A 24569-nucleotide genomic window follows, 5' to 3' on the forward strand; every position below is an offset into this window, starting at 1 on the left:
CTCGTCTATTGTTCATTGGTTTATGAAAACAAGAAGCATATAATTATTCATTTTACACTTACTTGTTTTACTTATATGGTTTGCATATTGTATACTTATAGCTATTCCCTATTTTGAGAATAGTTTATTCTCAAGTTTGTTCCAAGCAATGTATTAAAAATAATAGTTAGGGAAGAATAGATACAGAAATGGACCATAATTTGGACCTATGGTCTCACTGCATAGCTCAAACTTGATGAACACCATATATAACCCAGGGTGGCTTCAAATCTGTGTTCTTCCTTCTTCAGTCTGCTAAGGCTGGGATAATAGGCATGTACCAGCAAGCTTGACCTAAAGTAAAAATTAAAATTTGAAAGAAGTTGCTGAAATGTTGAGCATAGAAACACCTGACATGTGTGTTCTTACAGATTTAATGGTGTCTACTGAATTAAAAATATTCAAAATTTGTCCAGGAAAAGGATGAATGAATGAATTAGTGAATAAATTATGTTTGAGGAAATGTCTACAGCTGGATGGATTATCAGTGGCTGAAGGGTGGAAGACTCTTTCCCGACCAAATAAGTATTTGAGTTGATAAAATTTTATAGTACTCCAGCAAAAGCCACAGAGTAATACAACAAAAGATAAGTAAACAACCTTTGCCATCCCTGTCTCTTTGAGAAGTGTCTGGTGGCTGGTTATGTGACTCAGAGAGAATAAGAGAGCTTGTATTTAGCATCATGTGACCTAAAGGGCTAAGGACTTCAGGCTCATATCCTTACTATGTTACTTTTGACAAGCCACTGTTAGAACAGCCATAAAATATTACTGATATTCCTTTAGGTTGTCTCTTTCTTGAACTAATCAGGCTTATTTTTTCACAGGCCACATATGGAAAACAGTAGTATAAATTCTTTTGTTGTAAGATTTTAAATATAGCCATATATCTTGAAAAAACAGATAGATATAGTTTGAGGTAAATCAAATTTAAGAGAAAAAGAACATAACCAAATTTACTGGATAAATTTTTATCCATTCCATATTTGAGGAACTATTGGCAATTGATGGGCATTTATTTTGGGAGGAAAAGTCAATTTTCTTCATAGATAAAGCCACTGAGAGGCTACAAAAATCCAGTAGTCATGCCCATGTGCATTCACATACAGGCATCACTAAAATGAATCAGTAGGTACTTGAAGATAGCACATTAAATTGAGAGGGAAAAGTGGTGGGAAAAGTTGGAGAAATTTTAAGGAGGGAATGGATAATGGATATGAAACAAATACCTCCATGCATGTTTGAGTATTAAGTGAAGTATATTTTAAATGCATGTTCTTCAGATATAAATGCATACAGTTGTCTATGGGTTGCTTATTTTGTATTAATACCTTCAAATCTGCTTGGCTGATGTACAGATTGGTTTGACATGTACTGAACCTCTTATTGTGATATTTGGTGGGCAGCTAATAAAGGACAACATAGTAATGGGACTTTCTAATGGTCACAATTCAATTTTTTCTTACTGCATATCCCAAGAGCAAAACAGATAAATGAGTATTTCTCCCAATAATCAAAGTGAAGAAAGCATATCTCTTCCAGTTTCCTGTCCTAAGGTGATTTTATATATCTTTTTATTTAAAGTCATTCTACAGTACAAATCAATTGATGTGCTACAGCTTTCTAGATGGTATTTGAGGTCAGCATTAATATAAAAATTAGGGAAATGTAAAGTGATTCTTATTTTTGCATGATCAACTAATTACCTTTTTATAATTAAAATGCTTCAATTTGAAATATAAAAATTCATGCAAATGTGAATTTTCTATAGCTAAATATCTTGTGATGGCTAAAAAAAAGAAGAGTAGATACTGTAGAATCTAGTCATTTAGAATTTAAAATCTAGAATTTTTAGATCTGCTTCATTCTTATCAAATGATGATTTAAAGTATTTGAAAAAACTTTCAGTTGGCCTAAGACAATATGAAAGATAGGCTCTAAAGATTTGAGGAAGAAGAGAAATGAAGGAATGTAAATGGTAGACCTTCTTCAACTTGACTGAGTCTAGAATTCTCTACCTTCTTATACTTTTCTGATGGTTGTGGATTGAATGATTTGTAAAGGATATGAGCTAGAAGGTTCTACTTCAGGTCAGTTTCTATTTCTGTCATATCTATTTCTTTCACGCATATTGATATTTTAGACAGTTATGTGATATAGTAGGTGTGAGAGAACTCTTGGAGCAGAGACTGTGAAGTTTTATCCAACTTCATTTCTTTTAGTGTTTCACCAGTAGCTAGAATCACAGGATCGTCTTTTTCTTAAACTCACATATCAGCAAAATCCTTTCTTCCATATGAAACTACTTCTTTAGCTTTCTCATCTTCAGAACTCTTATCAAAATTGTTCGTTCATCACATACTTGCTTATCTGAGGCATTTCGAAGCCTGCTTCTCATTTTTTTCTACCTGTGTCCACTATCTACTCTTAAATGAAATCTCTATGTCTTTAAGCATTCATTTTTAGTAATAGCCCTCCAAGTTGGCAAACAATTTCTGTATTTCTTTTCTTATTATTACTATAATAAAATCCACAAGAATAGACAATCTTAACAGAAAAGATGTTTATGTTGGCTCAACCTTCTACAACAAGGGTGAAGTCCTGGCTATGATAAGCAAGTCCTTAAATGGTGCAGGACATCTCATGTCAGGTGCTAGAGAGTATGAATATGTGCATTTGTTATCTTGTCTCTTTCCTTCTTTTAATAAAGTTATCAGCCTTTCAATCATGGAAGCTATACACTGATGACTTTATCTAATCTAAATACCATAGTCCTACCTCAAAGTTTCATATTAGATTTCTTTTTTCTTAATACTTTATGATGATTAAGAAGAAAAGAGTAGATGTTCAAGAATAAATTTCAATATAACCTAGCATATTAACACTGGGAAATAAATTACAATACAATAAACCTTGGATGATGTGCCCAAATCACTTATAAACAAAACACATTTGAATGGTCAAACATGGAGTTACAAAATAGTATAAGGATAAACAAAAGGTATTCCCTGTTTCTAAGGAATGTTCAGAGCAGGGATGATAAACCAATCCCAGAAAAAAAAATATCATAAGTGATATATAATTCAAAACTTCATACACCTCAAGAAATTGGGGCTGAGATAGACGCTGGAGTGCAAATACATGGGAAAAATTTCACCAGGAGATGTGGTAGTTTGAATGAAAATAGCCCCATAGGCTCATAGGGAGTGGCACTGATAGGAAGTGTGGCCTTGTTGGAGGAAGTGTGTCACTGCAGATGGACTTTAGGATTTCAAACCCTCAAGCCAGGCCCAATCTCTCTTGCTGCTGCCTACAGATTCAGATGTAGAACTTTTGGCTCCTTCTTCAGCACCATGTCTGCCTGTCTTCAACCCTACTTCCAGGCATGATGATAGTGGACTAAACCGCTGAACCTGTAAAACAGCCCAAGTAAATGTTTCTCTTTATAAGAGTTGCCACAGAAATAAAAATCTTAAGACAAAAGTTGGTACCAGGTACATAATGTGGGATGTCTTTATGTATGCTTTGAATATGTGTTGCAATGATTGGTCAATAAAGAAGCTGCTCTGGACTATGGTAAATTGGGTTATAGCTATGCAGAAAATCTAAGAGATATAGAGGAAGAAGAAAAAACAGAGAGAGAGGAGACACCAGCCTGCCCCCCAGGAGCAACATGCCAGCAGACTGGTAATATCATGGTCACATGGCAATATATAGATTAATAGAAATAGGTTAATTTAAGAGGAAAGAGCTAGCTAGCATGAATTCTTAGCTATATGTCATACAGTTTGTAAATAATATTAAAGCTCTAAGTGATTATTTTATAAGCAGCTCCAGGACCTTGGGGCTGGGTGGGACTGGAGAAACCTTCTAGCTACAGGGACTACAGTATTGATGTGATAAGCCTGACTATGCTTTTCTTTGGAGGAATGTGAATTTTAGGACATTGGGTTAGGAAAGCAGTTGAAGACTCTAAGCAATGCTTACAGGTCCATACTTGAAGCTTGGAAGACAGTGATAATGAGTGTGATTTGATTAACTGTGGGGGCCCAACTCAAGAGTTTGAAGAGGAGAAGAATATTAATATGTGTTCTTGTGATATTTTGTCAAAGAATGTGGCTGCTTCTTGCCATTGTTTGAAGAGTCTGGTGAAGGTTAAATTGAAGAGATTGGCTTAATAGTTGTGGAGGGAAATTTCCAGACATTCTAGTATTGACTGTGTTGCTTGGTTACTAATGACCACACTTACACAGATCTATAATGAAAATGAGTAAAGTGATCAAGGAAAAATACAAAATGTATAGTTAGAGAAAGAGCATACCAGTGTGTGGAAAGGAGCTAAGTTCTGTGTCCAAGGAGATAAACAGATCAAAGAAAATCCTGATGCTGAATAGAAGAAAGTGCTGACCTCAAAGCAAGATTCCACCCCAGCTAAGCTTCCAATTTATGAAATGGAATTAAAAAAAAGTTTAGAGCAGGGTATGGTGGTATATGCATTTAGTGCTAGCACTAAGGAGAGAGAAGCAGGCAAATTTCCGAGTTTGAGGCTAACCTGGATTGCAGATCAATTTGCAGGACAAACTAAGATTAGCCAGTGAAGGAAACAATTGAAAACAGCAAGCTGGTGAAAAATGTATTTGAAGGAAGGGCTCATGTTCCAACTCAGCAAGCAGCATAACTTGATATATTTGACCACACACTTCTGGCTTTTTAGAGTCAAGGATACAAGAAAGTGATCATAGAGTCTTCCTCTGTGACTAAGGAAAGCCTTGGTGGAGCATGGCATGGTGTTCGTGCATCATGGCCCAGAGAGGCCATTGGGTAAAGCTATGAAGGTGAAGCCTGGATTGCCTTCAAGACTCCAAGATGTTGGAGATGCCAGAGTCCTAGGATTCCTGCAAGGAAAGCTGCAGACCCAGTATAGAACCAACTGAAGAGAATGAAGTGTGTGGCAGTCAATAAAGCTAGAGGGAGTTTGATGTCTGAAGAGCACTTTGGCATCAGATATGGAGTTGCAAAAATTAGAGTTTGCCTTGCTGGCTTTTGGCTTTCCTTTTGTCCTTTATTTTGTCACTATGCTCCTTTTTGGAATAGTAATCTATATCCTGTGTCATTGTATGTTAGAACTATATGATCAGTTTTTTTTTTTTTGATTTTACGAAGGGTTACATATAAGAGATTGCATGAATCTCAGAAGAGACTTTGAACTTTGGAACTTTAAGCAATGCTGATACTGTGAACAACCATGGGGACTTTTAAAGTTGGACAAAATGTATTTTGCACTATGATATGGCTACAAACTTAAGGGGGGCAAAGTAGTGGTATGTGGTGGTTTCACTAAAAACGACCCACATAGGCCCATAGGATATGACACTATTAGGAGGTGAAGCCTTTTGGGAATAAATGTGTGTCATTGGCAATTGGCTTTGGGATTTCAAATGTTCAAACAAGGCCTACTGTCATTCTTTCTTGCTGCTGCCTGTTGATTCGGATACAGAACTCCCAGGCCCTTCTTCAACACCATGCATGCCTATACTCCGCCATGCTTTCTGCCACGATGATAATCGATTAAATCTTGAAACCTGTAAGGCAGCTCCAATGAAGTGTTCCCCTTTATAAGAGTTACTGTAGTCATGGTTTCTCTTCACATATATCAATAACCCAACAGATAGGTCATAACTATTTATGATAATATCATGAAATAGATATAATAATTCTAGCTTATTGAATTGAAAACCATAGTTTGGAATTTCTCACAGTGAAAACAGAGGAGGAATTTAGACTCATGGACAGAATCTAGTTTAACTAAATAAATCCATGAAGTAATTTGAGGACTGGAGATCCTCAGCTCACAGTTCATTTGTACAGGAAAGGTAAATCTCAATATAAGTAACTCTCCCTTTGAGTCTTACAATTAACACAATCAATCTCAAATTTTGTCATTTGGGGAAGTACTTTGAAATAGCAATATTTGCAAAAGGTCAGTTAATTCACCATCTTATACTTCCATTGACAAATGGCACAATGGCTAATCTTGCTTGTCAACTTCACTTCTTATAGAATCAACCAAAAGATAGGTAGCAGGACACAGCATCAAGAGATTTTCTTAATGAGGTTATACGAAGTAGGGGAACCTATCTCCAATGTGTGTGAGGGAAGAAGAAGGCATGAAGGAAAAGGGTTATTCTTTGCCTGTTCTCTTCTACATTGTCTTCTTGTACTAGCAGGTTGAGCCAATCCGTCCACATCTTCCTGTGGGTTCTTCTGCTCTACTGCTGTCACTGTTGCTGTTGATCTTCAGCCTTCCAATGTAAACTAAAGATCAGTTAATCTCCAGGAATCCTCCATGCCTTCAGCACTAGACTACGACTACTGAGATACCCAGTCTCCTGGATCGAACAACTGTCATATTATCAGCCTTTCCAGTATGAATACAACCATTTCTCAGCTACCAAAACCATAGTATGGAAACTAACCTAATATATACACTTTGATTGTTTGGTTTTGTATTTGTGTGTTTTTCAAGACAGGGTTTATTTTGGGTAGTCCTGGCTGTCCTGAAACTAACTATGTAGAGCAGGCTGGCCTAAACTCACAGAGATCTGCCTGCCTCTGCCTCCTGAGTGCTGGGATTAAAGTAGTGCACCAAAACAGCATGGCTATATATATATTTTAATAAGTATTTATTCTATGGGTTCTGTACCTTGAGAGAATCCTGACTTACCAAAACAAATAATATCTGAAATCAACTTAAGAATTTATCTGAAGCAATAAGTATGTCAAAAAACTACAACAACCACCACACAAAATATCAAGTGTCATCAGATCTACACTCTTTTTTTTTATATATGACCACAAAACACAGCTTCAGTCTTTTCTATTTCTTTTTCTTTGCCATGTGGGTAAAGAGAAAGGAATGAAAAGAAAAATAACATAATTATATTACTTATATTAAATACATGAGAGAATTTGTGAAGAAAGTATTGAAGGTTCATTATTTTACCTAAGTATGATACCAAGAATTCATAATTGTGCAATTAAAGCAAAAATGGAATCTGCATTCAATGTATGTGGAATGCTTTGTCAAGATTTCCATGTGAAATGAATATATTAAGACAAGTACAGAGCACATATTACAAGGTAGCTTGTAAAATAAGTGTATAATGAGTATTCATCTCTAATCCCAGCTCCTTATCTTCATAATTTTTAAAAGAACTGAATATGTCTGATGCAATTAGCTAATGTAAAATTATACATGGGAAAGTCAGAGAACTCAAGGAATAGTGAAATCCATACCCCATGTATGAAATAATAGTGCTGTCTTGTATTGCCCATAAATTAATTAGATTTTTGATATTATAAAATATTTGATTAGGCAAACTTTACAAATACATGAATATCTATGAAAGATTATGAGAATTACTTAAAATAATAGTACTAAAAGATAGATTCTCATTATTGTCTTTACCTCTCTTACCATACATACAAATACACAATTGTATTTTGTAGCCTACTCTATTATTCAGCAGTATATGTTAAATGAACTTTCATGTCAATTCATGAATATATATATATATATATATATATATATATTTAAATTCAATTATTGTATTATATGTCAGGAATATTATAAAATAGATATTGCCTGTTACTTATTGTGTTATTTAAATTGTTTCAATGATTAAATACAGTAAACAAATTTATTGCATGCTTAAAGATGAATATAGAGCCTGTGATTAACTGCTACAAAGAGAAAACATTAGGTTATTATCTAAATTGTCAGAAAGACTGCAAAAGTAAGTTCCAAACTTTGCCAGAAAGAGCTCCTTCCAGAACAACACTCTTGAATCCTTCTCTGAGAAAACAGCTATCTTTCTTTCAGTCTGGAAGACTGGTTGTCATGAAGCAGTCTTTGTAGTTCTGAATTGTGAGAAAGAAATCAATGCCGCACCAGTGATCCATGGGTCAGAAAGCCATTGCCACCAAAACATGTCAAATAAATAAGAGAATCCTTTAGCTGCTCTCCCCAGAGTCCAGAAAATGTAGCTGCATCGTCACCTGTTGGTCCCAGAAAAACTATCACTATCTGGACTCCAGATATCAGAAAACTGTTGACCCAGCAAGTATGCGCCAAAGAAATAACTCAGAGAAGATTTTAATTAAATGATGCTGGTTTCTTGTTAATCACATCCAGTATTTCAGCTCCAGCTAACCAGCATTATCACTTTATAAAGTTTTCACTTCAGTAATTCTGGTCTCTGATTAATCAAAGATTATTCTTCTGCCTCAGCTGTCCAGCAACACAGAATCTTAATATAAACTATCTCACAAATAGTCTCAGAAGAGTCTTTGAGTGACGCTCCAACTTCCTTTTGAAATTTCACAAGCCAAGCTTCCTATGTCCACATGTCTCTCAGAATTTTTGCCTTCAAAGCCCCCACAGAACAGCCAACTAAGCTCTACCACTATATGGCCTATGCATTGCAAAAATCCTCCACAATCTTCCATTGAGCACCATGAACAGGTGTATTGTGTCAATAGCCCATTTTGCTGGTTCCTGTCTTAGTTTACTTTTCATTGTTTTACCAAAACACTATAAACAAAAGCAACTTCTGGGGAATGGGTTTATTTTAACTTACAGCTTACAGGCCATTATAAAGAAATATAAGGGCACGAACTCCAATCAGGAATCTGAGGCAAGATTTGAAACACAATGCAAATAGGACCATTATTTACAGGCTTGCCCCCTATGGCCTGCTCAGTTTTCTTTTATATATAACACAAGACCAACTTCCTAGAGCTGGTACCAACTACTGTGTGCTGGCCTAGTTCACATAAATCATCAATCGTAAAAATACCCCACAGACTGGCCCACAGATTGATCTAATTGAGATACGTTCTCAACTGAACTTCTTTGTTCCCAGATGATTCTAGTATGCATCAAGTTGACAAAAACCTAGTGAGTAAACTTGCCTATTTGTGAAAAACATAATTGAAAGTATAATACTTGAAAATTTTGTTGATTATTAAATAATTTATATGACACAAACTCAAGAAATGTTAACCATTCCTACTACTTTATTTTATGGACATTTTGGAAATCTGTCTAATTCTTTCCTTAGGGCAAATTCTGTAAGTGGAATTTTATGATTATTGGACATGTGCACTTATGTATTATAGTAAGAGGTAGAAAGTGAAAAGAGGCCAAACTTGTTCTCTTGTCTGCAGTGTGTGAAGGTGATCATTTTCTTATTCTGTGTCCCATTGAAAGTGTTTTCTTCCAATCTCAGCTTCACTTTTTTTGAGAGAGTAAGTTACTCAGACATGCAAAAATTAATTAATGAAAGGAACCAAATTTAGATAACTATATAGATCATTTGCATTTTCTGGACATTTTATTTTATTTTTGTTAACTTTGTAATTAATGTTTCTATATTTCTTTTTCATTTATACCTCATCCTGTTTAGAAAACAAATATTTTAAATTTTGTTAGATATAATCAAATATTTAAGGATTATGTAAATTTATGATTAAAGAAGTTTTTCAATTAAGACATTTATATGGCATGTTATCCCTTTTCTAGACATAGATTGCATCACAATTTAACTAAAATTTTGTTAAAATGTATTGGGCTGCCAATTGAAAGGGGTATAGTGATAAATACTTGATCAATGTGTAGGTTATTGTATACATTAAAAATTTATCCTATATGTATATATATGTATATATATAATTTACTTGTAGAATAATTTCATGTATCTCATAGGTATTTGTTTCTTGGATAGATTATCTTATTTATTCTTATTTCATCTGTCCTTTACATTTATAGTCTAGATGATTATTGCACTGTAAATTGTTATTTATAATCATGATTAATTTAGCTATAAATATTTATAGTTTCCTATAATGAATATATTTAAATAGTTTGAGGATTATTGATTCCAGCATCAACATAAATAGAGTGACATCTAAATATATATTTTAAGCAAAGCTATTGGTGGCATTAAACGTTATTTTTCTACTAGGTACAATCAAATTAACATTATCCTTCAAAACATTCTGCATTAAGACAAGAAGTGAAAAAGAAGTAAGTACATTGTGTGTACAGCTATTATTACTTTCAGATGGCAGCCACCCTGCTTCTGATTTGTAACTGAAGTAAGAGGTGCTTTTGGTAGTGAATATTGTTTACCTATTACCCTAGCAAGAAAATAATGCTCCCATAGCACTATACTAGACAGGGATTAATAAAGAAAGTATATTATTTATGGACTCAGTCCATGTATATGTTAAGTTTAGAGTTCTAGTTGTCTCTTATTTTTATTGAGTTATCAAAACTCATAGTTTGGAGGTACAATTAACAAATTACTGAATTATTTTGCATATAAATATAGAGATATTTTCTAATTTTATACTTTCAAAATGGTTGAGGAGGAAAGATGGAAAATGAGCTCCTCAAAATGAAGATTTCATTTTTAATTTTCAAGTTTCAATTGCTAATTCTTTATGACATGTTGTTGCATATTGATTGAATCAAAACCCCTATAACAGTATGTTACTACTATATGCAAGGTATTAACATACAGATATTATTAATTTGCTGCTTATATGTGGTTAAGTTTTGCAAAGTAAAGTGTCATCATAATTTCTCTTTTACTTGTGCCAGTTATACACAGAGAAGAAAACTCAATGCAGCAGAAATCCTAGAAAGGCATAAACAGTATGGACAGATCCTGGTTTTACTATATCCTGAACTAGTTTCTCAGTGGTGTATGACTGAGAAGTAAGGGGCAATCATGCCCATGAGATTGGTGATATTCTAATGAATAGTGATATAGAGCAAGAAAAATAGAAAGTTAAGTTATTTAGCAGGAACATTTCTCAGTAAGAGAAAAAATAAATATATGTTGATTTTAGTTAAGGATTACCTGAAATCAGACAATTATTGTAAACTAAATATGAAAAGTTCTCCATATGTTAGTACATGGCTTTCCAAGTAGTGATAGTGTTTGCAAAGATTGTCTATCCTTTAGTGGTGAAGCCTTGGCTTCATGAGGGAGATCAGATAAGGCCTCTTGAGGCTTTATTACCCAGGCCCAATCCTTTGTCACTTCTGTTTCCTGACTGTTGTGCCAATGTGACAAACTAATTTCCTGTTCTTACAATCATACCTTTTTTACCTTGAGGACATGTATTCCTTAGAACTATAAACCAAAAGAAGTTTCTTTCTTTACAAAGTTTCTTATTGCAACAAATTCAGAGATAAACTGATCTTTAAGGTGTTTTTGGAAAAGGAATTACATCTTACACAAAATGTCTAATATGTGGAAATGGCATGAGATTTTTCATAGGACATCAAAGAGCAACACATATATCATCAGAATAGGGAAACCACAATAAACTCAAGGCCATGTGTCAGGAAGAGGGTAGAGGTATGTTTTCTTCAATCTGGTACCACTTTTAAAAGGAATAACAGTGTTTTCTTATAATATTAAAAGCCTGACAACTTTTTAACTAAAGCATTGATTTGTGATCATTCAACTACTCAAAGTAATTACAAGAAAATTGATGTATCTCAATGTCTGTATATTCTCCAATAAGTTATACAGCTATATATAATATTGCACTTCTGGTATATCTTAATTATAAGGCATATAAAAATAAATATAATCTTGAAATTTATACATGTACACACAATTTCATTACATCTGAAGAACCCAAGCACCCGTTTCAAGCAAACCCCTCTCCCCAGCTTGAAACAGGCCTGTGTTTCAAAACTCTCAGAGCTGCTGATATAGGTCAAAGGACAAATTAAACATAGAATGCCCCAGTGCCAGAGATGGTCAAAGTAAAAGTCAGGATGTTTGAAGGACTATCTAGTAGCAATTGATTAACCACAGAATGCCCCAATGCCAGAAGTAGTCTATAAAGTCTAACAAACAACCAGTCAAAGCTACAAAGTAAGATAACACAGAAATTCTGAAAAGCCCTTAAAACTTGAGCCAATCAGAATTGTACCCATAATCGCACCCCTGAATGATGTAACCTTGTGTTTTTTGCTTTTAAAAACTGAGTTTGCAGCGGGACAGGCACCTCCCCTAGCCTCTGCAGTGTCCGGGTGCTCGACCAAGGTCCCTGCCGCTGCTTGAATTGAAATAAACCTTGCTTTTGCATTTCGGTGAGTTCGTGTCTCTGGTGGTCTCTTTGGGGGTCTCGTGCCCAGGGCACAACACATCCTCTTGCCACATGTTGGCAGAGTCTGTCTCATCTCTTTCCACTATATCTTATTAACATCTAAAAGAAATTGTGCATGTGTGTTTTTGAATATTATCCAGCAGATGGAAATTGTCAAAATTATGCAAACATGTACTTTTCTTTCCCTTTGATTGTAAGTGAATTTAGCAGTAGCCTTGACCCTAGTATCTGTTTTGTGAAATAAAGGAGTTAATTTGTGTGATAAAATGTTCATGACACTTGTTCATGCATAAAACAATATGCCTGAGAGATCCATGAGGTTGTAATAAAAATACAGATGAAAGTTGAACATAACTATCATACAATTCTGGAGTTCAGCATCATTATTAGATCTGTGCTTACCTGGATTCTCTTCATTATAACACTATGTTGTTATATTCTTAGCTATTGGCATCTTAGAATTTGCAAAACTCTGATCTGAAATGCTATATCTCTGTTAGTGTTTATTCTCCTCTCTATTCCTATGGACAAAAATAACAACAAACCCTAGAAAGAAGATTTAGAAGCAAAACATTGATTCCCTCTTGGAAAACAAACCTAGGTGTTGTCTTGAGTTGTGAACTATTATGTGGTGTTAGCTATATTCATTTTATCTAGATCTTCAAAACAGCTCCTATATTTGGGCTTGTAAAACTTAGATAATTAAAATTTAGTTAATTGGGAACATTGAAAAGAACAGTGCATGGTGGCACATGCCTATAATCTCAGCACACAGAAGCATAAACAGAGGGTTCAATGCAAATTGAAAGCTAGTCAAATCAACATAGTGAATACCATGGCTACATAGTGAGACTGAATTCAGACTTAAGTATACATTTAATCCTAAAATTAAAACTATGTACTTTAATTTGACAGAATGTAACTGTCTTGCTTCTGATCTAGTCTTATAATCCTTTTACCTTAACTCTCAGCTTATCTGCTTCTAACTCCAATGTATATGAATTATTTGGCTTTAATTACAGGACACAAGAACCTTTACAATTGCTTATTTAGTGCTGTGTGAATGATGTTTGCTGTTATTGAAACTGATTATGACTTCTTTGAATGATTGCTTCCAAATTAGTCCTGCAAACACAATGGTACCTAACTCAATTAGGTCTTGTCTCCCCTCCACTCTATCTGGGTACCCTCACAAGGCCTTTCATCTGGTTATAATATTTATTTAGTTATCATACAGCTTGTACATGTATAGTACATGTTAAAACTTCATTTGGTAATTAACTGTTTCCTCATGTTAGACAGGCTGTCCCCAATTAATCCAAGGAAGAACAATTGTATGTCAGAGACAAAAGGAATTGAAGAGGCCAGCTCTGATACAGAAGACTCAGAGATTATTCTGAAACTTGTTTTTAATTCTTTAGGTGGCTTACTAGCCCACTACACTATGAAGCAGCCACTTTGAAGATTTTGAGACTCTGAGGATTTATCAATATCTTTAGGTAGTATCTTAATTTTGGTTGTTTTTTCCCCCAGAACTAAACTTACCTTTACATTGTGGCTCCTCAATTCAAATGTTGACTCGTTGCATCTTTTTTTTTTCAAGAATAAATGTGGCATTTCTTTAATTATCCCTTGTTTGAAAGCTTTCAGACACCTTGCCCTCCTAGTCTTCATCACTGTCTGACATTCTCCATCTTGTCCATTTCTTCCATTGCCTGGTTTTCTCTAATACTGTGTGACCAAGCTTGCTTCCGAATATCTACATGGGTTGCCAAGTTTGTCTCTGTCTCATGTCAAGTCAAGAAACTCCCCCGGGACTTTTTGAAGATGAGGTAAGTCTCTTTTGCTTATGCCATTAACTATTAGAATTCAGTCCAAATGTTTCCAGTTGTTCTGGAGGGTTTTACCTTCTTATTTCAATGACTTCCTCCATCTACTTCTGACTCTGAGTCTTCATTCTATCAGATGGTATATTATGACTTCCTCACAACTTTGTTCTGTATACATTCATCAGGCAAAGACATTGTATCTTCATCATTGTAGGGAAAGCTTGCAATGGACAATACTGACAAACAAATCAAAACGCCAGTAAAATAAAAAAAAAATACACCATAAAACAAAAAAGAAAATAAATTAAATGAAAAATAAAATTAGAAATAGTCTCAATAAACAAAATAAATTCTTGCAGTAATTTTTATTACCTTTAAAATAAAAAACTGCTCATATTCTATCACTTTCTATAAGTGAATATTTATGAGTAGCTTCGTACTGTTATAAACAAGCAAATATATCTAATGAACTAAAGGAAGTCTGAGGAAATATTGATGCAAGAGGCACCAAAAGGAAGTTGTCCTTTGTAGCTTTACTTCTTTCACAACATGAAAATAATTATTTTATGAATGCTTTGCCTACATATATACATACATATGCATATATGCAGCACTTTTGTGCCTCTTGTTTCCATAGAGGACAGAGAAGGGTATTGAATTATCTGGAATTGTACTTCCAGATGACTCAGTCATGATGTGCATGCTGGGAAATGAGTCAGGAAATGAGTCTGTAGAAGAATAGCAGCTGCCCTCAACCATTAAGCTATATTTCTAGGCCTGTCATTTACAAATATATCACAACTCTATGTCTCTGATTTTTTTCTACCTATTCTTTAGAGCTCCTTATTTATGTCTATGTTTCTTTCCTCTATATATGATTAATTGAATACATGCTTATTTAGGAATTGTGATGTAAGTAAATTAAAAGCATATCTTTCAGAAGATCTTAGATATCTTTTATATTTTATGTTTATAAACTTATAAATCCTTTTTGTCATGTATTTTATAAAAATAAATTCTTAAAAATATTCTTCTCTTATATATAACATCCCAAATGCATTCTTCTCTTATATATTACATCCCAAATGCAGTTTTCCCTTCCTCCTTTTCTCCAAGTACCCCTTCCGATTACACTCCTCCATTTCCCTTCAGAAAAGGGCAGCCCTCCCAGTGGTATAAAGCAAACATGCATATCAAGCTACAATGAGACTAGGCACATCCCCTCATATTAAGGCTGGATGAGACAACCCAGTAGAAGGAAAGAGTCCCAAAGGAAGGCAAAAGAGTTAGAGACAGTCCCTACTCCTATTGTTAGTAGTCCCATAGGAAGACCAAGCTACAAAATGATAACATGCGGAGAACCTAGGTCACACCCATACAGGCTCCCTGATTATCTGTTCAATATCAATGAGTCCCTATGAGCCCAGATTATAGATTCTGAGAGCTGTGTTCTCCTCATGTCCTTGACTGTGGCTCCTACAATCGTTGCTCCCTGTGTTCTGCAAAACTCTCTGAGTTCCACCTAATATTTGGCTGTGGGTTTCTGTATATGCTATCCTCAGTAGCTGGATGAAGCCTCTTTGATGACCATTATGCTAGGCTCTGATCTATGAGTATAACAGAATATCATTAGGAATCATTTCATTGACTTTTTCACTCATATTTTGTTTTATCCTAGATCTCTGGCCTATCCAGACTCTGGTTCCCGGCCTCCTACACAGTGTCAGACATGGGCTCCCTTTTGTGGGAGCTCTCCTGGCATTAGTTTCAATTTGGACAGCTCATTGGTTGGCTACTATGGCAAGATACTTTTTAATAGCTTAAAAACAAACAATTCTGGCTGGGCGGTGGTGGCGGCGCACGCCTTTAGTCCCAGCACTTGGGAGGCAGAGCCAGGTGGATCTCTGTGAGTTCAAGGCCAGCCTGGGCTACCAAGTGAGTTCCAGGAAACGCACAAAGCTACACAGAGAAACCCTGTCTCGAAAAACCAAAAAAAAAAAAAAAAAAAATTAAAAAAACCAAACAATTCTGATCTATTTTGTTTTTGACTATTTCAAGACTGAGCCTTTAATATCAGATGATAAAAACACTGAGTTGATATGCTACTTTTTCCAAAAAGTTCAGAACTGGAGTAGATTTTATTACCTCTTCTCATAAGGGGCTTGAGAAGCACTGTGTGACATTTTGTAATGAAGCACTATGGCTATGGTTTGTTTTAAGATGGTGTGTCAATCAGGCTTCCGTTGTAATGACGACTGACCTAAGAGAAACTTGTCACAGTATTCATCAGACTATGCTGTGATAGAAGTGTGTGTCAAGGAAAGAATCTGCTGCCTCTTGCTAATCAGGAGGCATAAAAGATAACAGAAAGAATGGACTGAGGACAAGCTATGCCATTCACAGCCATGGCTCCAGCCACCTACTTCCTTCCTTCAATTACATCTGACCTTCAGCATCTGTAATAGGGACCAAGACTTTAAGAATTGCATCTAGAGGAAGTTTCAGATATAGCAAAAAATATAAGAACCACTACATATCTTTCCATCTGTGTCTTAAGAGGAAGTTTCATATTGAGGGCATTCAATAATTTTTGCTGAGTATTATCTACTTATTAACATTACTATTTGCTCTATACACAGATAATTTAAATTTAGGAGTATTTAAAATGTGGCAACTGACTTGTAGTCATCATCAGTGCATTATTTGTTGTGTAAGGAGCATAAAAAAATCTCGTGAAACGTTTAATGTCAACCAATTTTGTACATTGAAGACATAGACTAATTTATCTATAACTTTAATTTGTATAGTGTTCAAATAATAGTGAACACTATTGACATATACATTACAGGATAAGCTGTTCAGTCTTTCTGCTCATTTCTAGGTAGTTTAGCCACTCAAGTAACCTTGAGTACTAAACTTATAACATGTTTTTCATTTTTTGTAAGTTTCCTACTAATTTTGATTAAACTTTAATGTAAAAATCTCAAACTTATTTGGTAGCTTATACAAATTGAGACTGTTGAAGCATCATGAAGTCTCATAGAATTATTTTGAATTATTTTGTAGGTTCAATTCTGATTCCATATTTTAACATAATTGATTTTTTAAACATCATATTCCATTTTTTCCAAAGAGTTCACAGCTTTGTTTGAGATAGAATTTATTTTTAATGGAAGATCTTGGTATTTCATGAAAAATGTAGGAGAACACTCATTAACGACATAAAATAACCTTAAAATTACTCTCTATACAGACTACTCAAGCTAGAAAACCATGTTAAAATTCAATAAATCCTCACTTGATTTTGTACACCAAGAAAAAGTAGAATGAAGGTTGTTGTCAGTTCACCTTAAACATATTGATTATTAAGTTTTAACAAGTTCACAGTGACTTTCAGAGAATGAAAAAACATGGTCGCATGATCATCCTGAAAATGTACATCTTTAAAAAAAAATACCAACACTGCCCTTTAAGGAACACCATTTCATGATATTATTATAAATCCACATGATACAGTGGCATAACAAATTTTAGAGACTCTCCTTCCCACGTGTCTCTTGTTTTAAGGAAGTTAAATCTTTGTTGATGATAAGGAGAGGGATATAAGAATTAGTTTGAGTTTTTGAAGCCAAGGTCATTTGTACAAAGTGGTTATGTGTGTCAGCATCATGAAACCTCTCTTCCTTGGAAACAAGAGGAGGTCTGTGAAAAGCATCTTGGAAAGGTGTTTTCCTTTATATCAGTCCAGCTTGGGAACTCTTCTGTTAGTGATGCATGACAATTCTCTCCAAAACAGTGATAATCTTTGTCTGCTAACAATTTTTCAAGAAAAAAAAGAAAATTCTGAGATTTTGGGAAATGATGAAATATAGTGTAGTTTGTTGAATCACAAATGTCACTATGGACTTATGTAGTTGAACACTTGGCCCCAGCTTCTGATGATGCTTAGGAAAGTTATGGAACTAGGGAGTTCTTAGAGGAAGTATGTTATGGGAAGTGGGCTTTGAATGTTAACAGCCTGTCCATTCCTGTCCTCTCTCTGTACACCCTTCCTGTTCTCTCTCCATATATCCAAGCACTTCTGAAATGTGATCTCTCAGCTTCCTACTGCAGCTGCTTGATGCCATAAGTTTCCTACCATTATGGATTTCTTGCTTTTGAACCATTTTCCCAAATAACTTCATTTAATAGTTACTTTCCTTTGTGGTATTTTATAATATTAAAATAGAAATAACTAATACAAATTGTATTCAAATATACTCCAATAACTAGAAGTACATATTATTCAAAATGCACACCTTCAGTTGGTTTTGCAGCACCTTCAACTTGCTGTGCCTGGACTGTCCTGTTCCCTTCATTTAAGCTCAGTCATTCCTGCTATTGAAATTGCAGGGCCCGATTTATGTTGAGACTCAGGCTTTAGATAAGGTTAATAAACAAACATGTATATCTTCCCTGTGGCTCATGACAGGGAGACAGAGAGAGAGGAGAGAGAGAGAGAGAGAGAGAGAGAGAGAGAGAGAGAGAGAGAGAGAGAGAGAGAGATGGTCCTAGGATTTAGTGCTGAATACAGGATAATAGTACATGTCTTTAGTATTCCCAGGTTGCTTCTTGCTTCCTTTTCACAATGCTCATTCATATTATTTCTTATGTATCAAAAGTCACAGTTTTTTGTTTCAAAGAACAATGAATTCTGAGTTGAAAAGACAGTTTAGTTTTATACCTGCTTATAAGACTTTGTCCCCGGTTAAACAAAATTACACACTAGTCCTCAACAGTCTCTTTTTTTGCATGAAGATGACATACATACGCTTCTTAAGTTCTTCCAGCTTCTCTGAAACTCCTGCCTCATCTGTAAAATCATTTGGATCCATCTCCACCCTATGCAGAAGCTTCATGTTACACCCTTCTCACCAAAGATTTCTCTTTCTGATCCTCCAAAGAAGTGGGATGTTTTGGAGAGCTATCAGAGTAGAAGAGTCCGTGTTTGTGCTGTTTGTCTTTCCATTCTTCTCGTATGAAATTTGGTCCCTGTGACTTGGAAATGTTTTAGTGGTTTGTCTTCCAGAGTCTAGTTCAGTGTAGATAAACAAAAAAAAAGCTGAATGTAAATAAAATTGAAGAAGACACAACAGCCTGTATATCTTAAGTGAATTTGTGATTCAACACTGTAGTAAAACACTTCATTCTTTCAATGAGCATGGCACATGGGAATGAGCACTCTTACTTACAGATATGTCCTTGAAATGATGTTCAAAGATTTTAAGCAAATGCTCTTAGTTCCTGTGCTTGGGAAGTGATTTGCTTTGTATTTATTTGCATGGTCAACATTTATTCTCAAGAAGAAAGTGATTGGAAGTATACTTCAGAGTTTACAGAGGACTGAGGGCTCATGACATTTTTTCTAGGACATTTTTTTTTTCAGAATGAATGTGGTGGTGTTGGAGATTTGTTCTTTAGACAAAATTAATCTTAGAAGAGAGTCTATTTCAAGTCATGGCATTTTTGCCATGTTGCAGTGGTATTTTTGTCAAACATAAATGTCTATTTCAGTGCTGTGAGCATAACTTTATATAGAATGCAAAAGTATGGAACAAGGGAAGGAAATGCTTGCTGCTTTTGTACGACAGTGGTAGCATGCTCTGAATATTTTGCCTGTCCTCACAAATTAGAGGTGAAAACAACATTCTGTGTGCTGAGGAGGATAGAGAATTGTCAGTCTCTTCAGCCAATTTGGAGCACACCAACAGCTCCATTTTCCACATGTTGAATCATTTACACCTCCTGCCCACTATTGATGTCCTCTACAGTAGTTTAGGAAGATTCACTGAAACTCCCTGGCTTAAGTTCTTTTCATTCTGCACAGTTAGGGGAGAAATAATCCTAAAAAAAAAACCTTGAAGACAAAAGGGAAGGAGAATTTCTAATCTTCATGCACTTCAACAACCATGGTATGTTATTAAGTACAAATCACACTCAGCTCTACATCCTGGCTCTGTACCTTGCCTTATAAATATGAGTGAATTAGTTAATAAGATTCAGGACCTCAGTGACTTACTTTGTGTTATAGATCAATCATACTGTTAGAGTTTGTATCTAAATTCCAGTAAAGACCCATGCTTCCTAAACAATGGTGCTTTTGAGAAGCAATGGAGTGTTATGTGATGTTTTGTTTGTGTTCTGACAAATAAATCTTGCTTGGGGTCAGAGGGTAGATCTAACTACTAGTTAACCATAGAGGTCTGTAGGTCTATACAGAGAGGAACAGAAAGTCAAGAGGCAGGGTGGAGACAGAATCTTGGCCCTTTTGGACTGGAGGAACTGAAGAGGAAGGAAGTGACTGTGGCTGCTCGCCTGCTCTTCTGATCTTTCAGGTTTTACCCCGATATCTGACTCCTGGTTTGTATTGGTAAGATTAATTATATTTATACTTCAGTCAAGTCTTAAGAGTTTTGGCACTACCCTCTCAACAGACTGTGGGATCCTGGTCCTTTTCTCTTTCTTTTTTTGCATTCTGGCAATCAGCTGAGTAGTTCTGCTCCACCATGCATTTCCTCAAAAATATATTGCCCAATCACACGCCCCAAAATAGGAAAAGAGTCACAGATCAAATACCTCAAAGCATTGAGCCTTAAATGAACCCTTTTTCATAAATTCAGATCACAGGTACTTGTGTCAGAAAGCAGATTAGCACAAATGTCAACATCTGGGAGACTGAATAAGATCCTTCAACAATAATAACCAAAAAGATTCTCTAATGCACTGATTCTTACAATGTTTATCAAACATAAGCTTATCAGTTTAGTTCCGTGGTTTCCAACTCAGGGGTCCCATATCAGATGCCCTGCATATCAGATATTTATATTACAATTCATAACAGTAGCAAAATTATAGTTATAGAGTAGCAACAAAATAATTTTGTGGTTGGAGATTATCACATGAAGAACTGTATTAAAGAGTGACAGCATTTAGAAGGTTGAGAACCACTGGTTTAGTATTAAATCTATGTCATAGTTCCTTCTTCTATAGGGGATAGATGAGCTATCATACTAAATTACTAAGTCCTGGAAAATAAAAACACATTGTTTTCTTCATGTCAGGTGATTAAGTCAGAATAGTATTTGTATTCCTAATCATTGCTATTATGCATGAATACTGACTAATGTTAACTGATGTTTAATTTTATGCTCTTTAATAGCATACCTTTAGGATGTTCTTAGTTATATACCAATTCTTTATTAGAACAATTGTTACAAAAATATAGTTTGAACAACAGTTGCATTTTTGGTGTGACCTTGAGTTGGAAATAGTGATAGACTGAAACCATAATGTTTTGATAACTTTTTTCTATTTCAAAATCAAAAGCCTATTTTAACAAGCTGATTTGCATTTTAATTACAAGGTGGTATGTCATGTTGTAAAGAGTTTGAAATTTTTTACTCTGAATAATTATTTTGAAGTCATGATAAATATTTTGCAATAGACAGAAGAGAGATGAAATATATCATGTTTCCCACTTTTTTATTGATTCCATATTTATTTTAGAGGATCTTTATCAAGTTTATCAGTGTGAAAGAATGAATTCATAGTAATTACCACTTAAAGACAACATTTTCCTCTCAACTAGTGATTTCCATTCTTCTACTACCACAGTTCGGCCTACTCCTTGGTCTACAATAGTCATACCTCAATTCATAGGATCTCAACTATACAGTTGTGTACTACAGACAAAATATCTTCATTTGCTTTAAAATGATACAAGAAAAGAAGAGATCAAGGTTTCAAGTTTACAGAAAACCATACTGCAACAATTGACCAATATAAGTAGTTCTTAATACTTGTTTATTCTGTTTTATTCAGATAATAACACTAAGAATCCTAACACATGTTCCCCTATACTCTTCTTATGCTAGTTTTCTGGCCTTTAAGTAAAAACATCTCAAAGTCAACAATTAGTTTTATAGCCACTGTTCCTATCAAATGGTGATACATCAAAATCCCAATTCTCATGAATTTTAACATATTCAAAGTACATTATTTAACCTAAGACTGAAAAACTGTGCCTTAACTTTATTAAAAAAAGGTAACCACATCAGTTTAATTACATATGTGATACTACCTATTCAATTTATTAAAAACTGCAATAAACATAATAGTAAACTAGTGCTCCAAACTTAGGCTGTGCATAGAGGAGACACAAGAGACTGCCTTGCAATACAAGTACAGATTCTTTCTAACTAGTGCTCCAAACTTAGGCTGTGCATAGAGGAGACACAAGAGACTGCCTTGCAATACAAGTACAGATTCTTTCTACAGAGATGGAGAAATAAAAGGACAAATCTAGTTGTCTAAAAGACAATTCACTATACACATTTTATTTACAGTTTTGTACACTGTCTTAATATGAATGGGACTGCTTTTCTACTTGAGCCATTTGTAACCAAAGCAAAATAACCTAAGTAATACAAAGTGTTAAAGTACAGCATAAAGATACAAAAGCAGACATACTAATTCTAGTCAGGAATGTAATTATGGTGTTACATTTTTATAGTCCACAATTATGTTTAGGGATCACACAGACAGAGATCACTGATTTAAATGAAATGCATAAATTTGTAGCAAAGCTTTGTAGTTAAAAAAAAATTACCAAAGAATGCACAAATTTAATGTTTATTCCACCTTTCTGTCATTCCTGGATCCTTCACCAATGTTACATGAGGAAAAAAAAAACAAAAGCAAAACAAATGAAAAACTGAAATCAGAATCACTATTGTTATCAAGGAGGGAAGCAAATAAACTCTAGCAGCCATCAGCAAGAGGACAGCAAGGAGAATGTTGGGAAAGGAAACGAGGTTGCTAGAAAACTGTACTCAGACTCTCACCAGCAAAACATGCTCCTGCACGGAGTGGAACAGAAACAGATCTTTTCCTGCTAAGGTAACAGAAATGCAATTTCTTTTTGAATACTGTGGAAAGGCAAATGTGTGTATCATGGTAATTCTAACCAGCTGGTACGGTGTGGGCCAGGAACACATCTGCGGGTTCTGGGGTGACGTATACTGTAATTCTTTGATTGGGATAGTGGACACATTAGCAAAAGTTGGGGGCAGGGGGAGGGGGAGAAATGAACACAGAGGTACAAGACAAAGGCGAATGAGACTTCTCTTATATCTTAGCAACATTTAGATGGAATCAAACTTCAGTGCAGTCCACTCTGCTTGGATGAGGCTTTGGTTCAGCTCCCAATCTCGATTGCGTGACGCAGTCTCCTGTGAGAACACTCAGGTGTCTTCTTAAACAACAAACCTATTTTTAGTGGTGGAGCAGCTCTTGGTAGCTGTGTCTGCGTGGGACTGGTAACCAATCACTATCTTTGGAGGAAGTCCTAACCTTTCCTTGTATACCCTCCCTATGTGTGTGACTGCGTCTCTGTTTTCACATTCAGTAGTCCATATTGCTATCTTATCACCTTTAGCTCTAACATTAACAACAGCTCCACATACATCATTGCTGTAGTCATCAGAAGATTCTCCAATAAGGCACAGCAGTGTCTCTAGCCAAAAGCGATCGAGGTCACTTCGTCTCTGCTGTTTGTTCAATGTAATTAGCCATCGTCCTCCCCGCTTGTTTTTCTCATCTTCCCACATCGGCTCAATACCATCCTTAAAAAGTGAGTAGTCACAGACAGGCATTAAATTACTAGACAACTGGATATGGTTGTAGAGAGCCCAAAAGTCTTCAGCAGTATCAAACTTAGAGATCAATCGAAGGTTTGCCTGCCAAGTTTTGCTTTTATCATTTTTAAAAAACCAGAGTGCCCACCTGTTTTGTAGAGGGTGTTTAATATAGTGCTCTGGGTTGGCAACCTCCTGATTAGATTCTGTTTTTTCCTCTTCCACAGGTGGGGGATTAGTAGTAGGGGTGGTTTCCGGTTCCACAGTCGCCATCTTAGATCGATTTCCCCACATTTTTTAATGGAAAAAGAAGACTAAGTTTGGCTGTTGCTCCCTTTCTTGTGTTCTTCCTCCCATGTTCATGAGAAAAATGAACGAAGTTTGGCAAAAAGAAGAAGGGAAGGAAGAAACAAGGGAGGGAGGAAGTAAGGAGGATGAGGAATGAGAAAAATGCTAAGAATGCTAAAGACTGTGATAGCAAGTACCCAAATTGATGTACTTTAAAACACCAAAAGATTTATTTTTTTGTAGTTTTTGAAGTAAAAAGTCTGAAGAAACAAGTATGGGCAGGTGTAAAATCAGTCCAAAATCTCCAGACAAAATTCTCCTTTTCCTTTGTCAGCTTCCGTCAGGGTTTGTAAAAGCATTCCAGAATTCTCCCAGTTTCTGCCCAGTCTTTACATTTCTCTCATTGTTTGGTGTCTTACAAGGATACCAACGGTTTTGAATTACAGAATGACCATATGAAATGTTAACTGTTTCTAAAAAATTGCTCTGAATATTTTGCCTCTCCTCACAAATTAGAGGTGAAAACAACATTCTGTGTGCTTAA

At 35.3% G+C, this 24569-nt stretch overlaps 1 protein-coding gene and 1 pseudogene across 1 annotated transcript; both read right to left on the reverse strand.

Annotated features, from left to right (window-relative positions):
* Nucleotides 1-18699: 18699 nt before the first annotated feature.
* Nucleotides 18700-18835, reverse strand: LOC114698955 (annotated as a pseudogene).
* Nucleotides 18836-23105: 4270 nt separating this feature from the next.
* LOC114698949 (eukaryotic translation initiation factor 4E-like) lies at nucleotides 23106-24031 on the reverse strand. The gene has a single exon (XM_037204392.1). The coding sequence runs from the start codon at nucleotides 24029-24031 to the stop codon at nucleotides 23357-23359; it is 675 nt and encodes a 224-aa protein (XP_037060287.1). The 3' UTR covers nucleotides 23106-23356.
* Nucleotides 24032-24569: the final 538 nt, after the last annotated feature.

The sequence above is a fragment of the Peromyscus leucopus genome, chromosome 4, assembly GCF_004664715.2.
Source record: "Peromyscus leucopus breed LL Stock chromosome 4, UCI_PerLeu_2.1, whole genome shotgun sequence".
Taxonomy (NCBI): Eukaryota; Metazoa; Chordata; class Mammalia; order Rodentia; family Cricetidae; genus Peromyscus; species Peromyscus leucopus.